Source organism: Cottoperca gobio, chromosome 22 (assembly GCF_900634415.1).
Source record: "Cottoperca gobio chromosome 22, fCotGob3.1, whole genome shotgun sequence".
NCBI classification, from domain to species: domain Eukaryota; kingdom Metazoa; phylum Chordata; class Actinopteri; order Perciformes; family Bovichtidae; genus Cottoperca; species Cottoperca gobio.
In genome coordinates, this window is record NC_041376.1 from 6852220 (window position 1) to 6864635 (window position 12416).

Genomic DNA, 12416 nt, shown 5'->3' on the forward strand with positions numbered 1-12416 from the left:
TAAAAAGTTACATTTTCAACAATGGAATCGCACTAGATTTTTTTTTTCCTTTGTTAAATTATTTCCCCATGTATACTGGAAACACAAAGTGGGCACCAGCAACTATGGAATAAACAGCTTTCAGCAGTTCAGTGTAAAAGGAGAAAGGGCTATTTCAAAGTGTTTGCAGATGTGTGTCTCCACCAGTTAAACGCTACTTGTACTGGAACAACACACAAGGATTAGAAGGACTAGAGGAGCTTAAACAAAACTGGAGTTCCTACAGAGCTGACTGTTTAGTCTACTCAAACAACATGCCCTCTCTTTTCGAGGGATGGACTTGTAACACTTGTTTATCGTATGGGACAAACATCCGTTGCCATGCCGTGGCCTTGCCTGCGCCCATGTCTTGTGAATGACCCTAGCTGGCTCTTTTTATGTGCGTCTATAAAGAGCGGTCGAGAGAGCGGCTATGAGGGCTCGACCTGACGATGACACCCTGTTGTCATGGAGACTAATGCTATGTTGGGCTGGGTTGTAGTGGGGGGGGGGGCAGCCACTGTCACTAGTGTGTAATGATGTATGCGGCACAATGCACTCCTCTCCTCACAAAGTGTCATGTGTCCTCACTCTGGTTAACACATCTTTTGAGCTTTAATACCCACATTGGTGTTACACTTAGGAGGATACAAGAAGATGATGTATTGTACCCATAACTATATTTAAATACCATCTAAACACACATAAACATTTCCTATCCGAACACACAGTTCTACTGCGCACAGTCCAAGGACTTTCCAAATGACCAAGGGATATATCACTTCCCTTTCAAGGAGCCCAGGGGACCAATACACCTGGCTTAGCAGCTTAACAGAATTTCCCCAAACACCCAGGCCAAAGGGTGGCCCGACACAAAACCTGAGACGCTTGATGCTTGAGAGGGCTACCTCCTTACTCATCTGACTGACCACTCTCCCCCTCTCGCTCAATCCCTCCCTCCGTTCTAGCTAACACACGTGTGCCAACTCTCAACTGGCCTGGCTTGCTCCTGAGGTCCCCTATTTATTTTCATAGGTGTTTGAGGGTTTACACTAGTCAAAAGACAAGGCCAGAGCCCAGAGTGGTATCTTTGTATCTGAGTGCTTCCTGTTTTCATTGCGTGGCCGACCCTTGTCTTTACAGGGGTGAGTCAGGACTAGCAGGGGGCTAGCAGGGGGTGAGAGGGAAGGAAGGCCAGGGGTGCCAAGGGGCTAATTGTAGATTTTAGAGTTTTCTTTGGCCAAAAAAAGGGGCATCACCTTGTGCAACAATAAAAAAATATACTCCCATCATTTCCTCCCCCTGACACACACTCTTCTATCTTACTTTCCCTCTTCCTCTTATGAATTTTGTAGTCTATGCTTTTGAAGTGCGGTAGAACATTTTACCCCTAACAGGGAAGTTTACCTTTCTGATAACATAATCTCCCTGTAGTATTGAAAAGCTTATACCAACAGTCTGGGATTTTCCTTCCCCTAATGTGGCTGGAAGACATCCAGAAACTCATGGGGAGGGAGGGGGGTATTAGAGAGAGAAAAAGTGGGAGGGATGATAGAAGGAGGGAGTTGAGAGACAGTCTGACCCTCTTCTGCCAGCTAACACCAGCTGATCTGTCCTGCCGTTTGCCAATTACATATGGGGCATGTAAGGTTGCCAACTCACGTGCTCTCTAGTACATGTGCATATGGGCTCAACCTAAAAGAGGTCAGAGATATATCCGTTTCTCCAGACTAATTGTGGAACCTTTGCATATTTTGTGACATTTGTGGCACCAAAAACTGCATTTCCCCCTCAGCTGGAACATTGGCATGGCAGGGTTGATGGTTATTTTCTATATGTGACTGTCTTTAAGAAAAGCATCTTGTGATTTCTCCCAAGAGAGTGTGAGGTCAGAGTGAAGCGAGGGAGGGTGGGAGGGGAGAGGGAGAGGGCAATTTTGTTATACTGAATCCAAAAGCCAACAGTTGTTACTATTGGCCTGTGTTGTTTTTCTGTGTGTGAGGGGGGGTCCTGTCCTTTTGAGCTTTTCAGAAGATGTGACAATAGCTGGATGTTGAGAACATATGTAGAGAGACCCCTGTGGCTCATAGAAGAGGAGCTCCATGCTGGCCCCGCAGTTTGAGGAAAATACAAGGCCGCTCCTTTCACTCCTCACCCCTCAGTTAATGAATGCATGAATGGCAGAATGCCGCTATAGGCCATTCAGGGGCCAAAGTCCCCAAGAATTTACCCTTGCACAAACGCATCCAGCAATGGCAAATACATTTGCTTAACAAATTAAAAGAAAGGAGAATGGCTAATGGGTGTGTGTGTGTGTGAGAGAGAGTTTATTGGTGGGAGAATTGGATGGTGAGAAGGGGGATAATTCAATTAGTCCTCTTCCTCAGTAGAGAAATGAAGGCAGGTTAAAAGGGAGGGATTATTATTTGTACAAGACTGGCCAGGGCTCTTCACAAAAGAAACAAATAAAGATTGGAGAGAACATCTACAAGCAGGGGATGTGATAAAGGAGAGAGGGACAGAGAAAAAGAGGGCATTGAAAGCTCTGCTCTGTCTGAATTAACCAGCTCTCTAAAAAAAAAAATGCGCCTTTGCCCAACATTGGGCTTTTCTTCCCCCCTCCTTTCCTTTCCACTCTTTCAATTGAGTTTTAAAACAAGTCTAAAGATAATTGTTGGCAACTCTTCCAAAAGCTCTGTATGCGTCATTCTGTCTTTCTCCCTGCATCTTTTGCAGAACGGAGCGCTGGAGCTGTGTGAGGCCTTCACCAGGAAAGATGCCAAATCATGAGGAAATGTTTTAACTTACAAGGTGTGCTCATGTATTTTGTGCATGCATACAGTAAAAATATGAATACAGTAAATTCTGATTCAATAAAAAATGTTTAGCCTTTGTTGTTTGTCCCCTTCATACACAAACAAAGCATCCTAATTCTAGCTCAGGGGAGGAAAAGGATCTAAAGCTACACAAAAAAAAGAATTTCTATGAAATAATAAAAGAAAAAATGTATCCTCCCTCCCGCCCTTAGCCTCTGAATGGTCTGTACAGTTTGGTGAGAGGTCTCCAGTCAGGGAGCGATGAAGCTGTGAACAGCTGTGGAGTCATTTTGATAATGATGAGAATAATAAGCATGCAGACTGGCGTGGTGGAGCCGCTAAGGCCTGCGAGGCTCAGGGCTTTGCTGTTGCAGCTTCACTGCTCCTGAATAGATAAAAGTGATTAAAGCACTCCTGATTATCCCTGACCAATATGTAATGGATTTACAGCCCTTTCAATTAGGCCGTATTTGCTGGTCACACATTACTTGGGCTTTTGGTTAGGTAATCAGGGTACAGGGGCTTTGGGCAGAGGGATGGGCACTGATAAGGAGGGAGGGGGTACAAGGTGCACAGGGGCCGCATGACCCTCTTGAATGTGTGGGTGAACCACAAAGACTCTAAACTAAGTCTCTTCTACTTTCTCTCTCTCTTCTTTTACTTCTCACTTCCCGCTACATTGTCCCTCCATCTCTGGGACGGGGAGCCACATGCTCAGAGAGCAGCTTATGTGTCCTGGTGTGGCCACCTCCTCCTGAAATCTGACCTGTGTTGCAAAATCAATACAGCCTGATGTTCTGATAATGTCCTGACATTAGCGAGGGTGGAGGGACATGTGGTTCATCCCCTTTTACATGACACACATAAACAAAAACAGACTGACACATACAGAAATGGCTATGGAGGGGAAATATATAAGCATGTACCAAGTCAACCTCAAACATAAGCTAGAATGTCACCAAGTCAACCGGACTATACAATGTGAAACTGATCAAGAGGTGAATAGATAAAGTCTTCCCAAGTTCCAAATAAAAAAACTGCATGATACTGCTTCTGGCCTAGAGATGTGCACCCATAACCATCTCTGCACCTACATAGAAATGAGGCTTACTATTAAAAATATATACAAATGTTTGATTTCAAGTGATCGGATTTCAAAAATCAGTGTACTCAACCTAAATCTTTACACACCTTTACACTCTCAATCATTCTCCAGTAACACTCCTCTTAATCTGCCCCAGAAAAACCTTCTTCTTCAGGCCAAACAAACAGTGCATCTCGTATTGGAGTAAATGTCTTGGATTGTTGGTCCATCTCCCTCTTACTCAGAGTGTGCTGAGCAGAGTAAACAGTCCAAACTGATTAGATTGACCTGGTCACTGTGTCCCTGTGACAGGTGGCTGACAGGTGAGCATCACAGTGCAGCCGTCACTCACTCCCTCAGTAACGACTAGGTGACATGTGTGTGTGTGTGTGTGTGTGTGTGTGTGTGTGTGTGTTTCTACCTGGGTTGTTTTCATACATTGTATATCTCCAAAAAGTAATGTCTGTGCTTACCGTGAGATGCTGGAACAGCCACGCCCTCATGATGTTAGTGGCCACCTTGGGGAAAATGCCACGCTTTTTCTGCCTCTTCTTATCCTTGTCTGGATCATCGTCATCTCCTGTGCCGGGCGATGCAACGCTGTTGTCTAAGCCATCTCCTGGACGGAAACCAAACCCAGGGTTAAATAACATCCCAGACTACACCACTGACTCAGAATACAACCAAAAAAATAATCGTGATCTACAAATTCTCAGAGCTGTACAGACAGCCAAAGCTCAGTTTAAGGCTTGGGAAAAATGGATAAATGGACAAATACCAGAGATACGAAGGAATTCAAAAGCACTGCACTGAGGCCTAGAGAATCCCTGCAGCAAAGGCAGTGTTGTGTAGGGAAGATATGGAGGTAGGGGGATTTAGATGGCCTTAAAGGAAGGCCTGTACAGCGAGTGAGGGGTTTACACAGAGGCCTAGCAGAGTTGTTCTATACCCCAAAGCACGGGAGAGGCGTATAGAGGTGAATGACTCTAATGTTATGGTTGGACGCTGAAACACTACGTTCCTCGTTCTAGTTCTACAGTAGGAGGAGGAGGAGGAAAGAAAGAAAATGGAGCGGGATGACAAATAAAAAGAGGACAAGGAGCCTTCAAGTACAGTAGAGGCTCGGACTCATGTCATTAATTCAATTAAATTTGCATGCTTGACATAATGTGGAGCATTTTTTTCTTCATCTTTTGAAGAAAGCCAAAGGGGACAGGACGGAGTTATGCAGACACATACAGTACTACACAGACATTCATAAATTCATGTTGCGTGCACAGACACACTCGCACACAAACAAAACTCAAAGGAGTTGATCATTCACGGCATCGAGTTGAGACGCATGAGTACTAAAGCAGGGATGTGATTTGGGGTGGTTCATTGTTGCACTTCGATGCACATAATGGACTCGTCTGCCTCCCCCAACCCACCCCAAGCCCGACTCTGTTAGTCCTCCTCTCCCTCTCCCTTTTCTTGCAGCAACCCCTCCCCATTCCGCCACAAGATTAGTATGACAGGCCAGCGGCGGCTCCGCCTGCATTAATGTCCGTCAGCGTTTGATTTCAAGAGGAAAACATGCACATAACCCAGGCACGATTTCTCCTTTAAATCGAAGTTTCCATCTTTGTCCTTTGCCTTTTTCTTGTTCCTCTTCCTCGGCATTAATTGTGCATTAGCAAAAATGATTTACTTTTAACAGTCATAGTTATTTTTTCTTGCCCCCGGGCACAAATGCCTTGAAAGCCTTCCTTGAGGGCATCTAAATTATGTATCTGAAAAACTCCTGCACTAAGGCAGAGAAGGACCCTGACATTCTCAAAATTCAGACTCGCATGTCCTCCTGTTTTTGGGGAGGCATCAATCACAACCACCTACATAAGCCTTAATCTCGCATAAATATTTGAACTAATAACATTAAAAAGGGGGAAAGAAAAAGGATCCGAAATCCGTAATCAAATGCAAAATAAATGAAGACTACAAGGACAGCAGGGGCCCTCACTTCTCACTACTTTCCCAACTTCTTTTTCCTCCCCCTTGCTTTTCCCTCTCTTTTTTTCTTCTTTCTGTCTTTCTTTTCTTTCTGTGCACAGTGTTTTCCTTCCACATCATTAGCGCAGAGCCACACGAAAGAGGAAAACAGAGAAGTGCCGACTTTGCGCTCCCTGTGTGAAGTTAAAGAAGCAACAGCCCCTCTGAAGGACATATGGGAATGGGGACACAGACTAGGGGTGTTGTAATTGTAGAATGGGCATTCATTAGTGGCAAATGCCGTAAATCCCAGGCTAAGTACGAATCCTTGTTCAGGAAAGCCTAAAACAATAAACTTTGGTCTGGCCATAGCCCTACCCTGACTGTGAGGGGCTTCCTGAGAAATGCGACCCAGACGGAAGTCAAGTCTAACTCCCCCAGTTTGCTTCCAAACTTCAATAACAACAACTAGTGAGCTGTGAATTTTAACCACCCTCCCCTTGCTTCTGTGCTTTTGAGCTTCAGTGAATAATGTTGATACACAGTTTGGTTGTTTGTTTGTGTGCCGCTAGGTTTTGTGTTGATTTTCTAGCTAGTCTTCGAATCCCTCTCCTGCTGTGAGCAGTCAGGCTCATCCAATGGAACCACACAGTGGCCAAAAGGCTGGCAGATTAATTTTATTGACGTTTCCATTTTCACTGCAATGCGATAGCCTCCCCCCTGGCCAGGGCCAAAGCGACCCGTACGTATTTACAGACTGACCTGTCACTTCATTACCCAGCATGCTCGCTGCCTCCTGCCCTAGCCCGCAAGGGTGAAACCGGACTCCAAGGCTTTCAGCTACTCTCTCCCTCTGTCTTTCTCTCACATGCACATGGATACTGTCATGTGTGCACAGATCAGACATGTGGTATTCAAGCTCAAATGTTGTTTTCAGTATTAATAGTTTTTTTGAACTTATATATATATATATATATCCAGAAATATGTGTAATATAAATAGAGAATGTGAGAAAATCAAGTGTGGACAGAAGGTGAAAAGAAAGGAAGAAAGAAAGAAGAGGAACAAGAAGAAGCAGGGGGAAGAAAAGAAGGAGTAGAAAAAGAATAAAGAAGACCCAACTTGCACAACCTCATTACATCTAAAGGAGAGCTGGTGCTTTGCATCCACCCCCACTCCTTTCTTATGAGCGAGAGAAGGAACGCTGCAGGGCAAATTGTCCCAAACGCTAATGGCTTCTGACTGTTCCCTGGCAACTCTGCCATTCTAACCTGTGTGGATGTGCACTCTGAAAAAAAATGGGGAAAGAAAAAAAAAGTGCAGGGCAGAGCAGGGGGAAGCGTCCCATCATCTGGCCATGTGACACAGATGGGGGTTGGCTATTAGGAGGCAGCCGAAAGGCCTAGGGGAGCCGAGGTGCTGGAGTGTAGCCCCAGGCACTTTTGGAAAAGCAGCGCCCTTGGAGACGGAAAAAAAGAAAGCCCCCCCCTCTCTCTCCCCAGTCTCTGTCTGTCTTCCCTCACTCTTTCCTCCTCTCTCCTGCTCCCTCACCCACTCTATCGATATCTTGACCTAAAGTGCTTGCAATGAAAGTTTGTGCCTATTTTCATACGTGCAGAAACCGAGAAGGTGTAATCAGGCGAGATGGAAGACAATGACCAGACGCAATGAGGGCGAGAGAGTGAATGAAAACACTAGCAAACAAACAAGCACCAAGTCCAAGAGCGCATTACGCTCACATACATTCCCTCTCTCATCACCAGTGGGTGGTTATTAAAAATGCATTCAGATATATCGCCCTGTGAGTAAATTGGTCTCAGGGCTGAGCTCATTAACGGGTTTGGAAAGGACTGTAAACACACCACAACTCTGCTTATCTAATGTTGGCACATCCAGGGTCGCTTCAGGATTTCTTGCACAAAGAACGGGTTTAGCACAAAGTGTTCTACAGTGTTTGCTGAGAGTAAGGGGGAATTTAGGTGAGTCCTAATGACTCTAGAGATCATGCTTCATGTCGAGGAGGCACCCTGCCCCTCAGGGAGCCACTGAGGTCAGTCAGCCCTGGAAGCATTATGGATATGGCTGCGAGTAACGCATATTGCGGGCCTATCATTACGCCCTCCCTTTGCTACTCTACCATTCCGATATACCCACGCATGAATGAATAATGACTTGTCAATAGTTGGAAAACATTCAAAGACAGTCATGGTTAGTTATCAAATAAAACCCCAGACTTATTGGTCCCTGTACTATTAATACATCTACTGAAAAGCCTCTAGACAAGCTTTAGATGTTGTGTGTGTATTATTCTAAAGGCAGTGCAGTGATTTTGCACTGGGAGGCCCCGGCATTTGTTTCAGGGTAATGAAGCAAGAGTGTAGAGGCAGTGGCTTATGGAAGCTGTGGTTAAAGTGACTAATTACAACAGACCCCCCACACCCCCTGTCAGCCCAAACTAGTCAGGCATGTTCACCCGAGCTCACCCAAATGAGAGAAACTCATGAGAAGAGTTGGAAGGAAAGAGGAGTAGAAGGAGAACAGAAGCTAAGAGGCTCCTTTGGCCTTCTCTACCTTAGCACACCACAGTGACCCTCCAACCCTCCCTCCAACACCCTCCTATTACACCACCTCTAGCCCTGCAGGCTTGGCCGCAGAGAATGAAGAGAAAAGAAGAGGGGGATTTAGAGCCTCCCTTTCCCCTCTTTTTCTCCTCAACTTTTCAGCCAACATAAGCGGCGTTTAGCACATTCAGTCCCCCAAATGGCAGCGAATGAGAGAAGCAGTGGGGGCTCCTCTTTTGTCCGTCTGGTTACCCCTTTTATTTACTCTGGATTTACGAAGGGGTCTTTGCGGCTCTGGGACCACATGCTCTTGACGCACACACAATCTCTCTCACATACACACATACACAAACACGTAGAGGCTCTATTCACACTAGTGGAATGGCCGGCCCTCTGTGCCGACTGGGGATTACAGGTCTTCTCGCTATAACCGCATGCTTGCAATATGTTTTGCATTCACGTAGCATATAACACAGACGAGTGCTAACGAGTAGAACATAATCCCTTTAATTATAAAACACACACTTGAGCATCCAATTTCAAACAGTAAGTCACCCATCGGTGTGTGTGTGTGTGTGTCCTTGTGTGACCACACACCATATGGTTTACTGCGCTCATTCAGATCCATACAGTAGATGAGGGCTCTAAACTGAACTGTTTTAGTGTGGCTGCACCACTGCAGCCAGTGTTTTACGCTGATTATTTCCTGATCTGTGCTTAAACAAGCAGCAGCCCCTTGCACTGGACCATAAAACAACAGCTTAGTAAACAGCAAGCATGCTGACAAATTGGTAGCGCTCAGGCCGGAGTCATTAACAGCCCTAAAACCTGTCAGAGCAATTACAACAAAATCTCTCCTTCAGCAAGTCTCCCTGCCAAACTCAGATGTCACAACCCGCCTCCTCTTTACCGCCCCCTCTTACCAACAGGACACTGGCTAAAGGTGAAGCAGAGAGGACATTTTGCTCTCTCTTTCAATAGCCATGACACCCGGGAGAAATGAGGACAAACCTCCATCTCAAACACAGCTGTATCTGCATCCTGAGTGCAACGACTGAGTGGTTCCTTTTGCATGAGAAGTAATGCGTAGTTGTCTCCCCCAAAAACACATCATTAAGTGTTCCCTTAAATGAAGTGGAATAAGAGCTTCTAATTAGATGTTTTTTTTTCTATGTGTGGGGAAGCGAGGCAGTCAGGCAGTAAGAAAGGCAGGGAGGGAAGGAAGGAGGGAGGTGGTGGGGGGGTAGTTGCTCAACAACTCCTGTACCTCCCTCCCTCCTCCGCCCCTTCTCTAAGCCCCCTAACCCTGCCATCAGGCAGATATCTCTCTGTCATCCCTGGAATGCTGGAGATAACTATCGCCTCTCCACCGATACAAGGCCTCTCTCCTCTCACAGGCACAGTGTTGACCCCACTGTGCACATCCCTACCATAGAGGGCGAGGTTGAAGTGGAGGCAGCGGAGAGAATGAGAGGGGAGGGGTGAGGGTTGGAGGTAAAACTTGTTTTTAACAAGTCAGGCTATTTTACCTTTTAATCCAAAATAAGGGTTGAAGCAAAGCCACCCTCCCCTTTCAGCCTCTCCCCTGGAGCCAAAGAAGAGTGGTTCGTCCAGAAGGTAGAGGGAGGCAGGGGGGGCTGCCTGGTTACTGCCTTTTCTCAAGAGTCCCTGCCTAGAACTCTCTTGATCTTTTCATAAGATTATCATCTGCCAAACCCCTCAAATTTAGCACTGGGTGCAAAAAGTACACATATTATCCAAGGTTTTATTCTGAACTAATGATTGGTGCGATTAACCTTCTACCTGCAACAACAATTATATTATTATGTCATAAAATGGAACTTTTAGGTTTGCACAATGACTGCTTATGCCTCCTGGGATCTGGATTTTTTTTGTTCCGTACATATATATGTGTATGTGAAGGCACAGAAATGTGCTACTTTCACACAGATGTGGAGTATGTATAAAAGGTTGTATGTCAGCTGAGACAAGACTCTGCCATCTAAAGGGGGCTTTATCTGAGGAGGGAAAAAGACCCAAAGAAAAGAGATTAGAAGGAATAAAGATGTATAAAAGAAAGGAGGCAGGCTGTTGCAGATGTCAGGACCCAATTTGCATGAATGGCAAAGGGCTAAATTGCAGGGGATGGGGGAGCTACCCTCCACCCCCTCACCCCGCTCTTTTTGGGGGAACTAAAAGGGAGCTGTGATGCCCATGACTGCTCCTCACTCAGCAGACAGGGATCAGTGGCTAATGAAGGGCTTTGGGTCTCCACCAGACATTTCACACTCTCTGCCTCTCTGACAACTCCACCCTACTTCCCCCAGCACTCCAACACTACTGCTGCTCTTCCCTTAAATTCCAAATTGAATGGGGCTAATTGGTCTCACAGGTAATCACGGGTCATACCTTGTTTCTTGATAAACAAATGTACCAACCTGCCAATGCACCTGTCCAAACCTCGTTTCTGTCCACCAAAACTTTGTCCTTCTATTTTCCCTTTCTTAATAAGGTACAATGGAGCTATTGTTGATCTTATTTTTCAAAACTGACGCTACTCCCTAATTTACAATTGTTTTGATAGAAAAACAGGGCTGGGTGTCCACAGAGAAGCATACCTACATTCTAAGGTTTGATGCTGCATTAAATATTAAAGAATAGGTATTTCCCAAAAGCAAGCCAGGCTATGTTGAATTGAACAAGAATGATCATTAGTAAAACAAGCTGCTTCCACACTTTTTGCTTTGTAAAAATGACTAAGTTGCCCTACTTTGGAATGATAATGTAGCAAAAGCAGTGAATAAAGAGACCAAACGAAAACAAAGAGATGGAGAGCATGCGAATGCATCATATGGATCCATCTGCTAGTGAAGAAATGGCTTTACAATCTCCGCTCAGAACAATTGCATATCAAAGTCTTTTACCTAAACCACCAGAAAGAGCAGCTGTTTTCTGGTTGCCAGTTTCAACAGAGTGTGGTTTTGTGATTCAGAACAGCCTACAATGTTTGAGGCAATGTATGACAACAGCATCAGCAGTGATTCTCTACCCTCAATTACAATTCAAAACCAAACAAACAAAACTCCCTGTTTTTAAACTAAGAGACGACGAAGACTTGGATTTATTTCAGACATCTTTGCCGCACCTGATGGACAATGGCATCAAAGTAGAGTTTAGCAGAGATGGGGTTTTTTTGTTACAAAGAGCTGAGTTGCTGGTAGAGTAAATGGATTAAAAGGTTTATAAATCAACAAGTCAACCATCAGATTGTAGCCTCTGCTCAGCAGACCCTCTCATCAGCCAAATGCCATGAAGTTTTTTTTTCTCTTTGCTCTCTTTTTTTTCTTCACACAAATGTCCTGGAGGCAGGGAACAAAGCGAGCAGAACTGATTACTGCGCTGCTGCCCCGCTCCGCCAGTCTAAACTCTGTTTGGCTTCCTAATGAGCTCACTAAAAACCCAATTCATCACCCATAACCCCTTCTCAACCTGCCTTGAAATCCCCCATAGTGGGGGAGTCAAGGACAGTCCATTTACAGGCTTTAGGCTGAGGTCAAGGGCTGTGAGGGGTAGATGGCAGTGGTCGAGGCAACAGCGCGACCAAGGTTATTGTGACCCAAGAGAAACTTCCTATGGTGCTTGCCTGTCCTCCAGTATCTACGTTTGTTCACAATAAGCCATTAATCCCAAACAATCTTCTCCTTTGATTGTCACACTCAATTGATACACAACAAAAATATATTTATTATTACTATTTGCGCACGGTGTGGTGTTTGCTTTACGCCTTACACTAACCTCCCCCATCCCTTACACCCCCCCCTCTTTGCCCAACACCAGCGGTGTCCCAGCCTGAGCGGAGGAATGTCCGGCTTGATGGCTGCAGCAGCGGGAATGTCCCGTTCCAGTCAGCGTTCGCACCAGAGATTTCAAGTTTAATACCCCTCCGTCCCATCCCCGCAAAGACAGGAA

At 45.4% G+C, this 12416-nt stretch overlaps 1 protein-coding gene across 9 annotated transcripts in view; it reads right to left on the minus strand.

Moving 5' to 3' along the window:
* Positions 1 to 12416, minus strand: part of meis2a (Meis homeobox 2a) — a 176022-nt gene that overhangs the window by 41762 nt on the left and 121844 nt on the right. For 8 of the 9 annotated variants that reach the window (XM_029460262.1, XM_029460261.1, XM_029460258.1 and 5 more), the window contains one exon: positions 4392 to 4537. In XM_029460262.1, coding sequence (XP_029316122.1) covers positions 4392 to 4537 — 146 coding nt within the window. The remainder of the gene's footprint in view (positions 1 to 4391; positions 4538 to 12416) is intronic. The other variant, XM_029460259.1, reaches the window with a different exon arrangement.